This window comes from Pelodiscus sinensis, chromosome 26, assembly GCF_049634645.1.
Source record: "Pelodiscus sinensis isolate JC-2024 chromosome 26, ASM4963464v1, whole genome shotgun sequence".
NCBI lineage: Eukaryota > Metazoa > Chordata > Testudines > Trionychidae > Pelodiscus > Pelodiscus sinensis.
In genome coordinates this window covers 16,486,589-16,501,827 of record NC_134736.1, presented here as the reverse complement: position 1 = coordinate 16,501,827, position 15,239 = coordinate 16,486,589, and the positions used below count along the sequence as shown (strand labels likewise).

Sequence of the window (15,239 nt, the reverse complement as noted above, 5' to 3'; positions counted from 1 at the left end):
AAATTTGGTGAATCAAAAAGTTGGGGGGGAAATTTCGACCCAGATTTCTGGCCATTTTTTTTTAACATTTTAAAAAATTCAAGGGTTCAAAACAGTCATTTTGAACAAATGTGTTTCATTTAACAAATGTAAAAGCAAAGTGTTTGTTTTTTCTTAAATATTTTGGGGAGGTGGGTTTGAAACAAATTCAGTGCCACAGACGTGCATCTGGGAAACATTGCGCACGTATATTGTCACAATAAGACCTTTTGGTAAAAAAAAAAAGAAATTGACCAACTTTAACTGTGACCCTCAGTTACCACTTCCTTGCAATCAGCCCCAGGTCTCTGCTGCTCCCCCTGTGAACTCCCTGCCCCCATCTAGACTCGTTAGACTGCTTCACTGATCACAGTGGAAATTGAGGACAACTTCACACAGGACATTAATCCTCTCGCAGGATCAGGCGCTTAATTGTCTTAAATAGAAGGCACCATTTTGGCTGTTCAGGGTGCAGCAGCTACTTGGTTGCCTCCTCCAGTCCCCTTTCTCCACTTTGCAAAGCTGTAGGAGGTACATGCCACAGTTGCTTCTTGCTTAATTAGTGCTGTCTGGCAGCGCATCGGCTGTGAAACCTTCCCTGGTCCCGCTGGGCCTAAGCATAGAGGAATGTAAATGTGTGAGACAGGTCTAGATGGCTGTAATATGCCTTCTAATGACCGTAAAGCAGTGACTGTGTTGGAGATGGCTCAGTTAAGGGCAGCTGTGGAGTAAATGGCTTCAGCACCTGAAGAAGGAGCAATGGGGTTTATTGCAGCGAGATCCAAGGGGATAGGCTCGAAGGACGTTGGTGACCTCTTAAACCAGTGTTTCTTAAACTGTGTTCCGTGGCACACTGGTGTGCCGCAAGGCAGTAGGAGGAGTGCCATGGAGAACAACCGAATTCTTTTTTTTTTGCTCAACAAAAAATCTTTGGTGTTCCTCATAAAAAAAAAATTGCTTGGTGTTCCTCGGTCTTCAAAAGTTTAAGAAACACTGTCTTAAACTATGCCAGAAGGAGTTCCAACAATGCCCTAAAGGCCCGACGCTGCCACCGTGACTCATGCAAGTAGTTGAGCTGAAGCCAATGGGATTGTTCTCAAGGATGGGCATGGGGTGCAAGTCTCGGACTGGGAGCCAACAGAGCTGCACAACGTTTCACATAAGTGGCCGGTGGATGCTCCACAGCTAGTTTGAATTTTCTCCCCATTCCCATTGGGTTGGGGAACAGCTGTCACTGTTTGCCACCAGCCTACAAATACTCCTTCCTTGGACACCTAGGGTACGTCTAGACTACATGCCTCTGGCGACAGAGGCATGTAGATTAGGCTACTCGGCATAGGAAAATGAAGCGGAGATTTAAATAATTGCCGCTTCGTTTAAATTTAAATGGCTGCCGCGCTGAGCCGATCAGCTGTTTGTTGGCTCAGCGCGCTTGTCTGGACACTCCGCGGTCGACATCAAAGGCATTTCTCGACCTCCCCGGTAAACCTCATCCCACGAGGCATAACGGGGAGGTCAACAAATGCCTTTGATGTCGACCGCGGAGCGTCCAGACTAGCGCGCTGAGCTGACAAACAGCTGATTGGCTCAGCGCGGCAGCCAAGGACACCATTTTATCCCCTGGCTAATAGCCTTTTATGGACCTAACCTCCAAGAAATTATCTAGCTTCTCTTTAAAATCTATTATAGTCCTAGCCTTCACAGCCTCCTCTGGCAAGGAGTTCCACAGGTTGACCACACGCTGTGTGAAGAAGAACTTTTATTAGTTTTAAACCTGCTACCCATTAATTTCATTTGGTGTCCTCTAGTCCTTGTATTATGGGAACTAATAAATAACTTTTCTTTATCGGCCCTCTCCACACCACTCATGATTTTATAGACCTCTATCATATCCCCCTCAGCCTCCTCTTTTCTAAACTGAAAAGTCCCAGTTGCTTTAACCTCTCCTCATATGGGACCCGTTCCAAACCCCTAATCATTTTAGTTGCCCTTTTCTGAACCCTTTCCAAGGCCAAAATATCTTTTTTGAGGTGAGGAGACCACATCTGTACACAGTATTCAAGATGTGGGCTAACCATAGTTTTATACAGGGGCAGTAAGATATTCTGGGTCTTATTTTCTATCCCTTTCCTAATAATTCCTAGCATCCTATTTGCCTTTTTGACTGCCGCTGCACTCTGTGTGGAAGTTTTCAGAGAACTGTCCACGATAACTCCAAGATCTCTTTCCTGATTTGTCATAGCCAAATTAGCCCCCATCATACTGTACGTATAGTTGGGGTTATTTTTCCCGATGTGCATTACTTTACACTTATCCACATTAAATTTCATCTGCCATTTTGTTGCCCAATCACTCAGTTTGGTGAGATCTTCTTGGAGTCCCTCACAGTCTGCTTCTGTCTTGACTATCCTAAACAGTTTGGTATCATCCGTAAACTTTACCACCTCACTGCTTACCCCTTTCTCCAGATCATTTATGAATAAGTTAAACAGGATTGGTCCCAGGACTGACCCTTGAGGGACACCACTAGTTACCCTTCTCCATTCTGAAAATTTACCATTTATTCCTACCCTTTGTTTCCTGTCTTTTAACCAGTTCTCAATCCAAGAAAGGACCTTCCCTCTTATCCCATGACAATGTAATTTACACAAGAGCCTTTGGTGAGGGACCTTGTCAAAGGCTTTCTGAAAATCTAAGTATACTATATCTACTGGATCCCCCTTGTCTGCATGTTTGTTAACCCATTCAAAGAACTCTAATAGATTAGTAAGACAGGATTTCCCTTTACAGAAACCATGTTGACTTTTGTCCAACAAATTATGTTCTTCTACATGCTTCACAATTTTATTCTTTACTATTGTTTTGACTAATTTGCCCGGTACTGAAGTTAGACTTACCGGTTTATATTTGCCCGGATCGCTGCTTCATTTTCCTATGCCAGGTAGCCTAATCTACATGCCTGTGTCGCCAGAGGCATGTGGTCTGGACGTACCCTTAGGGAGGACCCCTTGCACCTCACCCAGCTCGCATGTACTGAGAGAGGCTTTCCCTGGCTCAGCTGCAGCATGGCCCCTGGGGCTGGGGAAGCTCCCGCCTGTGCAAAGCACCAGTTTGGCTGCCATTTACATTCCTCCAAAGTCTTTGCATCGGGGGTGAAGTTGTGTCTTGGCTTTGTGCTTCCCCATGCTGCACAGGGGAACTTCACCCTGACCCTGGCTCTGCAGCATCTTCCCCGGGTCCTTCATTTGGCTTGTACCATCTTACTTCAGGCGTCACTGGGCTTTCCCTCGTTTTCTGTGTCCCCGCCTCAGTGTCTTTATTACTTAAACTCTGTCTCTGGCATTTATCCATGGCCTCCCTCAGAGTAAATAGCCCCCTTTCAGCGTTCTCTGAGCAAAGCCGGGCAGTACAATGGCTGCTCTTGCAGGACATTTTGTTCAGAGAGACACTGTGCGATTGTCTCCCCAGGCTGCCGCACACGCATGAAAAGCAGGCGTTTGTCAATACTTCTTTGCTTGTCTGTTCTGAAAAGCATCACCCTGCAGACTCTGCCGTTGAGTTGGCCAAACCTAGGCTGTAAGACCGGTGACAGCGGTTGCCTGTTTGTAGCATCCAGAGACACGTGGGCTCCCTGGTTTTTCTGACTCAGCTGGGAGATGCGGCTAAAATCTCAAACCCGGACGGGTTCCACAGTTTCCTTCCAGAAGTGGCTTTGAGTGGGGACTGAATTTATCCAGGCCCTTTCGTGATTCCTCTTTCTGGACAATCATGTTTGCGCGGCGTGTTTGTGTGTACACGCACGTGCACACTCATCTAGCTGTTACAGAAGATAAGCATCAAACGGGGCTTGATCTGTAGTGCACCTCCGCCTACGCCTTGCCTGGAGATGTGATAACCTCTACACTGAACCTCAGACGGCTTTATTTCCAATGTCTTATAGCATCCAACAATGATACATCTTTTACTGATGTAAAGGGTCGTGAGTATTTAGAGGAGAGCATCAAAAATGATCAAAGGATAGAAAACCTGACACATGAAAGGCTTAAAAAAAATCTGGGCATGTTTAATCTGAGAAGAGAAGACTGAGGGGGAACCTGATAGATCTCCCAGTATGTTAAGGGTTGCAATGAAGAGGACTGTGATCGATTATTCTCCATGTCCACTAAAAGTAATGGGTGCAGCCTGCACCCAGGGAGATTTAGGGTGAGATATCAGGAAAAACTTGATCCTCATCATGGCAGTTGCGTGCGGGAATAGGCCTCCAAAAGAGGTTGTGGATTTAGGGCAGGGCGAGCGGGGTGGCTGCCCCAGGCCCCGTACTGCCCGAGGCCCCGCGCATGCGCCGTGTCAAAGGAGGGGCCCCGGGAAATGTCGCTGCCCGGGGCCCCGCGGCGCTCTCATCCGCCCCTGGTTGTGGAATTCCTGTCATTGGAGGTTTCTGATAAGAACTGATTGGTCCTGGCAGAGGTAGTCTAGGGCAGGGGTGGGCAAAAGGGCCTCCATGGGCCGGATCAGCCTGCTGCTCACCCACCCCCAAGCCAATTAGGGTCTGGGGGCAGGGCAGTGCACAAAGCTTCCTCCCGCCCTACCCCCGCCCAGCGAGGCGCATGCTGCACTTCATGCCGTACGCTCGCACCGGGTGGGAGGAGACGTCACGCGCTCCCCGCCCCCAAACCCTGATTTGCCTGGGGCAGGAGGAGCGTGCGATGTTTCCTCCCGCCCTACCCCCGCCCTGCAAGGAGCGTGCTGCACTTCCAAGTGCCATACACTTGCGCAGGGCGGGAGCAGGGCGAGTGGAGCTTCGCACAGCTCCCCCGCCTGCATGCCAACCAGGACTTGGGGGTAGGGGAGCGCATGACGTCTCCTTCCACTCTGCGAGCAGCGCATGGCACTTGGAAGTGTCCCACGTGCCTCGCAGGGCGGGGGTAGGGTGGGAGGGGGCTTCGCGCACTCCCCCCACCCTCCCGTCCTCGGGCCAATCAGGGCCTGGGAGCGGGGGAGCGTGTGAAGCCTTTTCTCACCCTCCCAGGGTGAGGTGCCTAGTGGGAAGCAGGGGCAAAGGGGCTCCCCCACCCCCAGATCAGTTATGGTCTGAAGTTGGGGAAGCTCATAAACATTCTGGCCCCGCCCCTTCCGGATTAGGCACCGCCCCTTCCGGGGCAGCCCCCAGACAAAAATTATTGCCCACCCCGGTCTAGGGTTACTTGGTCCTCCCTCAGCCTGGGGGGCTGGACTTGACTTCCCAAGGTCCCTGCATTTCAGAGATTCGGGGTCGGGTGATAATGGCTGAAGCCCGGGAGCTCAGAGCAAAGTCTACAAGGAATGTGCTGGACAGTTCTTGCTCTAGCACAAGACGCGTGTTCCTGAGGGGAGGGTTTTATGTGTTTGGAGGTTGTGGATGTTCATTCGGAACAGGCTTCCTGTCTTTGCCATGTGTCTTGCCATGTGTAGCTCAGGGTTTAGTGACCCCAAGAGACAGTCCATGGCCTTTGGGAAGCTAGGGCTGTTAGAAACTGTCTAATTTAGTAATCGTGTATCCACACCAGTTCTTAGCAGTTCCACCATTATTCAATGACTCCTGGGTCATGCTGCTGCCTCTGATACAGCCCGGCCTGCTGTGGACAGAGGCTGCTCCGCAGCTGCTCTGTGGGATGCTAGAGCAGCCTCTGAGGGGAGCTTGGGGTCCCCCATGGACAGGGGCTGCTACCACCCCACACTGCTGCCTCTGAGCCCTGTGCGCCTCCGTTTGCCCAACTGTGCAAGGGGAGAAGCCCGGAATGACAGGGTGCCATGGGGGAGAGGGTGGGGAGCAGCAGCACAGGACGGGCAGCAGGCAAGAGCTGTTTTTTAAACCGGTTCCCCGCATGGACCGGCTCCCGCCTGCTACCCTGCACTGCTGCCTCTGTATCAGAGGCAGCAGCACAGGGTGACAGGTGGCTCCCCTGTGTGCTCTTCATTTAAAAAACCGAACTTGTGGGCTGGGACTGAGCCAGCCTGCCAGTCGGAGTTTTAAATGCAGAGCAGTAGGGGCCGGCTGGGTGGTTGTGGTTAACTGGGGCTGTTAACCGGTAAGCAATCGCTGATTGGTTAAATGGCTATCCGGGTAACCGCTAACATCCCTATGGGAAACTAGGATTATGTTCCCAAAACTAGGATTATGTTCCCAACAAGGCAGCTTTTCAGCAGCCCCAGAAAACACAGGGCCATTAAGGTTCCATCACCACATTGACAAGGTCCGAGGGATAACTTCACCGGGAACCCGAGGCCTTAGGGGCAGGAAAGATCAGCACCTCCTTCCCCCTAACCAGTGAGGGCTTTTTTCCCGTTCCAGTCTAGTTTTAATATCCCAGGCAATGAGGCTCCCACCACCTCGTAGGGAATATCTCTGTTCTAAATGACATTTGGGACATAGTGTCCCAAGTGGTTAGAGCTTTGTTTTATCTGTGCCACAGATCCTCTGGAAGAGGGCAATCTCGGCTAGCTGAAGGGCTCATGTGTTTCCCTTTGCGGCAGTCCCTCTGCACTTCTTGTACATGGACAAGTGAGGGTAGTATACGTTATCACTGCTGGATATGGGGGAAACTGAGGCACGGATGACGAGAGTTGTTGATGGCCACACAGTGAGAACGTGGCACAAGCAAGAACCCACATCTCGAGTCCCAAATCGGTTTCCTCAGGGGAGCCTCTTTCCTCCCTTCATGCCTCTCTCCGCTATTAAATGGGCATCATAACACCTGCTTTACCTGCTGACACAAAGCCTGAGGAGCATTTAAAAGGCCCTTTGGAAACCTGAGCTGACCCGTGTTTTTTAGTTTCACCCCTTCACTGCCGATTTAACCCCCCGCATCACTCATCTGAGAGGATCTGTTGCCTTGCGCTCCAGGAAGCTCTTGTGGCACAAGACATGATAATCCTGCCAGAGGTCTCCCTGTTCATTCTCTCTTCAAGGTACACGCACTGCACCTGTAACTGCCACGGGGCGGATTTGAACCTGGGACCTCGGGAGCTTGGTATAGGAGCCTCTCCCCTTTCAGCTAAAAGTCAGCTGGCTCTCAGCACATGCTGTAGAAGTCTCTTGATCTTATCTGTTGCTGTGGTCTAGGTGCAGCTGCATGGGACAGTGAACCACAGGAGGGCTGTGTCTACACTCGCGGCTTCTTGCGCAAGTAATATGCAAATGAGGCTAAGCGTGAAATATGGCCAAGCCTCATTTGCATACCTAACGAGCCACCATTTTTTTCAGAAGAGGCTCTTGCGCAAGAAGGAGCGTCTACACTGCCCCTTCTTGTGCAAGAAAAACCCTCTTGCGCAATGCCGTTCTTCCTCTCAAGTAGTAGGTGTAGCGGCATTGCACAAGTGGGCTTTTCTTGCGCAAGGAGGGGCAGTGTAGACGCTCCTTCTTGCGCAAGAGCCTCTTCTGAAAAAAATGGTGGCTCGTTAGGTATGCAAATGAGGCTCGGCGATATTTCACCCTTAGCCTCATTTGCATATTACTTGCGCAAGAAGCCGCGAGTGTAGACAGAGCCTAAGTGTGTGGGTTATACACCCAGAGCCATCTTACAGGGGCACCTGTTTCTCCCTCGTTCTTGACGACTTCTGTTTTAGCTTGGATTTATTTGCACAGACTAGTATATTGAGGACAAGGAGGCAGATTGCTGCCTTGGCCATTTGGCACAGATCTAAGACCTAGAGCAAAGAACCCAGTAAATGAGGTTTATCCATACAATTGCAGGCCGACCAGGCTGAATGCTGTTTCAATCCAGCTGCCTCATTGCTTCCTTCTCACAGAAGGGTTCTGAAATGAACGCTCCGTATTAAGAAGGCAATGAGGACACGTTGTTGTCCATAGATTCCTCTCCTCTAGGGCTGTCCGTTTGGATTGGATGTATTCCTGGAGGTGCATTCATGTGACATGGTCTTTAATTCATCTTCAATTCCTGGAAACTCCAGGACAATCCTCAAGGACTGACACCCTACTCTCCTTCCCCTGAAACCTACCTGCATTATCAGGCAACAGGTAAACCATGAAAGGGGGTGCACAGTAAACATAGGTCACTGGTTCCTGCAGATAAGGGCTGCCAATGGCGCGTGTGGTGCAAAAGGGCAACTCTCTCGTGCTCTCTCGCTGCAATGAGCACTCACGATTAGCTCTGGGAAATCCCATGTGAGGGTCTGGGTCGAAAAAGCAGACTGTACAGCAGCAAGAGCTTGCTCCTGCTGGCAGAGCAGACTCAAGACAGGATAAATCGCTGTAAAACCTCATCCTGTTGACTTGGATTTGACTGCACAGCTGGGCTACTTCTCTGCCCCTCATTTGAGAACTATGTTCACGGTCCCTGATTCCAAATGTTATCCTGTTTCCCATCCACTCCTTTATAGCTTCATTTCCAGAAATCATCTGTCTTAAAAGCAGTGTGGCTGACTCACCCAGTGATGCAGGACGAGCGCTCCCTGTGCCTCCGTTCCCCCTCTGCAACGGGGTAATGCTGATGTTGACCCACCTTTGTGAAGTGCTTTGAGGCTTGTGGCTGAAAAGCAGATTTTTGAAGCTTGGATGTAACTCTTAGCTGCTTTGCTCCTTGCATTAGATCTTTGCCACATAGAAGGTCTCAGTGGGAGTAATTAGTGCAGGGGTCTCAAACTGCCAGCCTGCAGGCTACCCAGACTGGAGCAATTGCTCAATCCGGCCCAGGAGTCCGGGAGAGGAGGGCCTGTCCATTACCGTTTCCCAAGCCCTGCCCCTTCCTGCCATCGTCCCACCCTCTCCCCCATGGCACCCTGTCATACCGGGCTTCTCCCCTTGCACCGTTGGGCAAACGGAGGCGGACAGGGCTCAGAGTACGTGGCCAAGTTCACAAGAGGAGCCTGCAGTGGAGCGGGGAAGAGAATCCAGAATTCCTGGCTTTCATTTGTACAGTATTTATGCTGCCTCGCTTCCTTGTACAAGTCCACTGGCCTGTACCTGGTTCAGAGCATCCAGGCCTAATGCTACTCCTGCTTCAGGCTGCCCTGGGGTCGCTGCATGTGTGGTGGAAGTGTCCAGTCCAAACTTGTGTGTCGGCAGCTGTCAGAGCGGGGGTCCTCTCCCCGTGCACTCACTGTGCCCTTCTTTCTCCTTGCCCCCAGATGCGCACCACCAGGAAGGTGTCCGTGTGGCCGGTGGCTTTTGTGGGCGGCTTGCGCTATGAGTCGCCCAAGGTGAACGCAGCAGGGAAGGTGTACGGCTGGAAGACGGTTTTCGACCCCCACCGCCCATTTGCCATTGACATGGCGGGCTTTGCCGTGAACCTCAGGCTGATACTCCAGCGATCTCAGGCTTACTTCAAACTGCGAGGAGTAAAAGGAGGGTACCAGGAGAGCAGCCTTCTCCGGGAACTAGTGACCCTGAATGACCTCGAGCCAAAAGCTGCCAATTGCACTAAGGTATGGACTCAGGTACATAGGCTGGAAGGAGCCATTCTCCTGTATCTATTGCTAACCACAACTGCCAGGAGACGCAGACGCTCAAAAAGGGAGCATAGAGACTGCCCTATAGGATCAGACCTGTCGTCTGTCCAAACCAGTATCCCAATGCCCATCTAGTCCAATATGCTGTCTCAGATGCTTCAAGAAAAGGCCTCCCCCGACACACACACACAAATGGGCAGTTACGAAGTAAAATACATAGTGGGGAAATTGCATCTGAAATTCCAGCCCTTAGTGGCTGGCTTCTGCCCTGGAGTGTGAGGATTTATCCCCTCTTGAAACATCTCTGCTAGCTGCACTAACTCTAGCTGTCATCCTCACGATTTACATGAACGTCTCAATAACGTCCTGTGACAGTGAGTTCTGCAGATGAATTATGCATGGTACGGAAGAGCATTTCCTATATGACGGGCGCTGCTTTGCATTTGCATTAGGGGTGCCCTTTTTCATGTACAGTAGCGAACATCAGCGTGAATTTGCAGCTCTGCTCCTGCTTCTCCTAAGATGTTACAGGAAATGGAGGGGTAAAGAGGACGAGAAATAGAGCAGAGAGGCATCCGTGTGGGCAGAGCTGGATTAAGGGGTGGGCGAGGCGGGCAGCTGCCCGGGGCACCTGATGGCAGCTGTAAGGGGTGCGCAGCATCTCTTATAGGTGCCCGGCCCCCGCAGCGCCCTTCCCTCCACGGCCGCGGGGCCCTGCACGGCCAGGCACTGCGCGCCAGCAGCAGTGGCTGGGCTGGGCTGGGCAGCACATGTGCTGTGCCCCCTGCGGGGGGGTGCCCCGGGTAGCGCATGCGCTGTGTGCCCTGGGGCCGGGCCCGTGCTCCCTGTGGGGGAGGTGGGCCCATGTATGCGCCGTGCGCCCGGGCCCAGGGTGCCAAAATGGCTCGGGCCGGCCCGGCACGTGGGCATGGTGGCAAGAGACAGGATCCAAGATGGTGCTGAAGCGGCGTGAAGCAAATAGAGTTGACTGTGGCACTGGCAGCAGACAGACCATCTTCTCTGCTCCCCCTCTCTGCTGCTGTGGGCAGAACTGAATGTGCCCTGCTCTGCCCGGCAAGACCACGATGAGGGGGCACGTCCTACAGCAGAGGGAGGTGAGAACTGAGAGCTCACGCTGGTGTGAATTCGGGTTGTCATGGTGTTGTCGATTAACCCATTAACTGATACGCAAAAGCTTATAGGTTAATGCTATAGACTATACACAAGCCCCCTCTCTGCCCCGCCAGTACATCTTTTAGCAGGCTGGCTCAGTCCTGGCTCAGACTGGGTCTGAGACCTCCCCCCGCTGCAGCTCTGCATCTAAAGTGTATTAGGACCTGGGAGGACAGGTAGCCCGGCTCAGTTCCAGCTCACACCGGGTCCAGGAGCTGAGACCCCACCCTAGACAGGGGCTGCTGCCACTCTGCACTGCTGCCTCTGAATCAGAGGTAGAAGCTCAGGACAACAGGCAGCTGGTCCGCGAGGGGAGCTGGTTTTTAAACTGGCTCCCCTCGCGGACCAGTTCCCGCCTAGCACCCCAGGCTGCCACCTCTGATACAGAGGCAGCAGCGCAAAGTGGCAGGGGGTGTCTCAGGAGTAAGGCCGGAGCGCACTGGCTGCTGGGCCTGCCCCGGGGACTATCGAATAGTCGAGTAACCGATAAGAATTCGTGAGGTTCCTCGACTGTTCAGTTAACCGAGATTTAACATCCCTAGTGTGAAAGGCAGGGAGGAGGCACGTGGGGTAGAACACGCGTCCGAGCGATTCCTTCTAAGGACGGCGTACGGGCAGAATGCAGTAGGCCAGGGAATCGAACGTGAGGCAGAAGCTTCCTTGCACGTGGTAGAGCCCGATGTACAGAAGAGTAGCCCTTCCCAAGAGGGAGGCTGTCACTGTGCTGAGGGGAGAGCGAGGCCAGTCGCAGTGGGACACGCTGCCAGGACTTCATTTCCAGACGAGGGGGAGCGTTTGTGCCGAGTCTGACAGGCTGCAGCTCGTGTGCTGTTGGTCAGGTGCTGGCTGGGATTGGGAGCGGGCTGGTTTTGACCTGGCAGTGGAGCTGTCACCGAGATTTGCTTTGGGGCTGGCCACAGGGTGACCCTGACCAACTCTCAGCGCTTCGGGCGTCCCGCTTTGCCTCTCTGCTCCCAGCTGCCGCGAGCCTCCCTTCAGCGATCGTCACGTAGCGCGCCCGCCCGGTGTGAGGCAGGGGCCAAACTCAGCAGAGGCAGAGCTCAGAAATTCTGGCAGAGCTGCCAAGTGGTGGTACACGCTGTATGGGCATTGCCCGGAGAGCGATCGGAGCAGGGTTGAGGGCACCTCAGAAGGGGCGCTCGTCAGTGGGATCAGCTCTGCTGCCATCTCTTGGAAAGTGAAGGGGATCAAATCAGTGGCAGCGGGGCACCTAAATTCCTGTGAGGCTCTTGGCTGTGGGGTGTGTGCCTCAGTTTCCCATCTGTACTTGGTACTTCTCCGATTCAGGCGGTGGAAGGACCAATACACTAAAGCTTGTGGCTCTTTCCATCTGATGGTTAATAGGGGCCAAATAGATACCTGGGCAGACGGCTCTTGGCCAGATGCCTCCCTAGATGTCCCCTGTGCTGCCCTGGTATTCATTTTTATCACTCTCGTCAGACTCAGACTGACACGCCTGCAAAAAGCTTATTTACTGGCTAATAAATCAGTCCTGTGTTGCGCTCTCTGGCTTAATACCTGCCGGAGAGGGGGGAATGAAAGGAAAATGATATGAATGGGGGCACTGCAGGGATTCCTAGACAAAAGGAGGCAGGCCGCCCTGGAATCCCTGCCAGGCGCTGCCAGTGCTGAGAGGAAAAATGAAAAGAGCTTTCTCCATGGAGATGGGGGAGATGTGCTTCTCTGAGAGAGGCAGACTTGTGTTATGAATGGTCTGGGTAGCAATTTATCAGTCACATGTAATTAAATATCTATGGCGACTGCAGTTCAGAGCCCGCCTTCTCCCCCTTCTCCTGTCTCTTGGGTGCAGCATGCACTGGGCTCCAATCTCAGACTCCATCGGAGAGTTTGAAACTGTTTGGGAGGATGCTGCTGAAGGAAGCCAGCCTGCGGCCGAGTGTTGGAGCAGGAGGTTCTGCTGCTGCCTCTGAGGAGAAGAGAGGCAGAGTAGGTGTGGACGGAGAGAGCTAGGACTAGACGTCGCAATTAGGGTGACCTGCTAGTGTCGAGGCTACAGGCCATGAAGGATGGGGCTGATGGGGAAAGAACGGAGCTTCCTCACTGGTATCTGTGGGGGTGAGCAGCGCTGCAGCTGTGGCAGGGGTTTGCGCTAGCTCCGTGGAGAAATACATCCCTTCCCGAGCTAAAACGGAGAATCTGTGAACCCTGCTGCTACCCTGCATTTTCCAAGATGCAGAAAGGAACAGGCTCCCTTTGTGATGTCGCAGAGCTGAAGCGCAGCGCGGTTCCGGCATGATGCCCCTGCTGAAAGCGGAGGCGAGAGAGGTTCCTCCTCTGGCAAGGGGTGTGTGCTGAATGCAGTGCGGAGAGGGGGATGAGATCAGCCCCCTCCGTTTGTACTCTTTCCCCCTCTGTGTGAGCGGCACAAGTATCTTCTAGGGGACGTTTGCCTCCCTTTCTGCTTGCGTTATTCCCCAGTGATTGGGGCGCCAGCGCTCGGGACTGCACGTATCTGGATGGATTGCAAATGTTCCTGGGGCAGAGGCTATTCAATTCCTTCACTGCCATTGGACATACAAGGCCACATGCTATTGCTTCTGGTGCCAGATGGGTTGAGCCTGACTCCTTAACAATCAGGAGGAAAAGGCTTGAGGAAGACCTAGAGGCTGTGACTTACTCTGCAGGTAACCAGAATGTCGGCTTTGTCTGAACGGGGGATACATTCGGGTTTCAGCCGTCAGCACCAGGGCAGTCCCCTCGTTCACATAGGTCTCAGAGGGGTAGTCATGTTAGTGGGTAACTTTAAAAACAACGAGCAGTTCCATGGCACCTTAGAGACTAACACGTGTATTAGGTCGTGAGCTTTCGTGGGGAAAACCCACTTCCTCAGATGGGTTGGAGTGGAAATTACAGCAAAAGACGGTACCTGTCAGTCGTCGGACCAGTGTTAATTAAGCTAATTGAGTCAGGCAGGATGTCTCATTCATAGCATGTGATGAGGAAATGCGAATATCAAAGGGGGGGGAAATTGCTTTTGTAGTGCATTAACCAGTTAAGATCTTTCTTGAAGCCTCAGTTGATTGTGTTGAACTTATACATGAACTCCAGTTCAGATGTCTCCCTTGGTAATGGGGCAAGAAAATCCTTTTGTGGAAGAACAGATACTTTTAAATTCATTATTGAATGTCCAGGGAGGTGAGGTCACATAGGGTAACACTATTGGAACCTGCAATAAGAGGTGGTCTCCCTGGGGTGGGTCTGGTGTTTGCTGGGCGGATTGATTTAAATCACCAAAAATAAATAATTGGTTTAAATCAAGTTACCAAAAAGAGTTAAGCCTGACCGTGTTTAGAGTGCACTTCATTTGGGAGTAAACCCCATTGAACTCAGTGCACTTCTGTTTTTTTGAGAAAACAAATATAGAATGGAGTTCCCTTGGAAAAGCTGAGTTATGCTGAAGTGAAATAGGAAACAGATTTATGCATCACCGTTCTGTTCTATAGCCATGATGTTCCAAAACAAGGGGCATGTATTACGTATATAAAATCAGAAAAGGACACAAAGTGGTAATGGGCAACTCTAGATTTCTCTTCCAGCAGCTTTCTGTATCGTACACTTCCATGATAGATTCTACACCTAGTTAGCAATTAAACAAGCCATATGGATTAGGTAAGCTAAACCTTTTTTCCAGCAACATACAATAAACAGCTTGGGAATTGACTTGTCAAAACACACTTACGCTAAAAGGCATAGAGAGGCTCTTGAAGATGACGCATGGCAAAGTGAATTATTTAAGTTACTAAGCAGATGATCCTCTCAGCCACATTTTCATCCATGTCAGTTTCTCCCAAGGAGCAGTTTTCCTCATGATGTTCCATTTTTGCTGCTAAGCTCTGCATCATCTTCTTGCTCTGCTTACACTTGCCACGTTCTCCCTTTGTACCCAGCAAACAAATTTCTTCAAAACATTCCCAGACAGGGTCTCTCTTATGCCAGATGCCATGACAGCTTTTGATTGGTAAAAGGGTGGGGGGATATAGGAAGCTGGGGGCGTCCTGAAAGTCTTCCCTTCTTCTTTCCAGTCCACTCCACTGATCCTTTCTGTGCTGCCTCTGTCCTTTCCTACACCCTGTGGCTGTGTCTAGACTGGCACGTTTTTCCGCAAAATCATCTGCTTTTGCGGAAAAACTTTCCAGCTGTCTACACTGGCCGCTTGAATTTCCGCAAAAGCACTGACAATCTCATGTAAGATTGTCAGTGCTTTTGCGGAAATACTATGCTGCTCCCGTTCGGGCAAAAGTCTTTCTCCGAGAAACTTTTGCACAAAAGGGCCAGTGTAGACAGCTCAGATTTGTTTTCCACAAAAAAGCCCCGATTGTGAAAATGGTGATCGGGGCTTTTTTGCGGAAAAGCGTCCATGGCCAATCTAGACGCGCTTTTCCGAAAATGCTTTTAACGGAAAACTTTTCCGTTAAAAGCTTTTCCGGAAAATCATGCCAGTGTAGATGTAGCCTGTGTCTGTCTGTCTTTAGACCAGGGGTCTCCAACCTTTTTAACCACAAGATCACTTTTTCAATTTAAGTGCAATGTAAGATGTACCTCCAACCCAAATACCCTGG

The 15,239-nt window shown here is 51.4% G+C and overlaps 1 protein-coding gene across 4 annotated transcripts in view; it reads left to right on the top strand.

Annotated features, from left to right (window-relative positions):
- Positions 1-15,239, top strand: part of LOC102452466 (galactosylgalactosylxylosylprotein 3-beta-glucuronosyltransferase 1) — a 70,111-nt gene that overhangs the window by 43,928 nt on the left and 10,944 nt on the right. For all 4 annotated transcript variants that reach the window (XM_075909386.1, XM_075909384.1, XM_075909383.1 and 1 more), the window contains one exon: positions 9,145-9,441. In XM_075909386.1, coding sequence (XP_075765501.1) covers positions 9,145-9,441 — 297 coding nt within the window. The remainder of the gene's footprint in view (positions 1-9,144; positions 9,442-15,239) is intronic.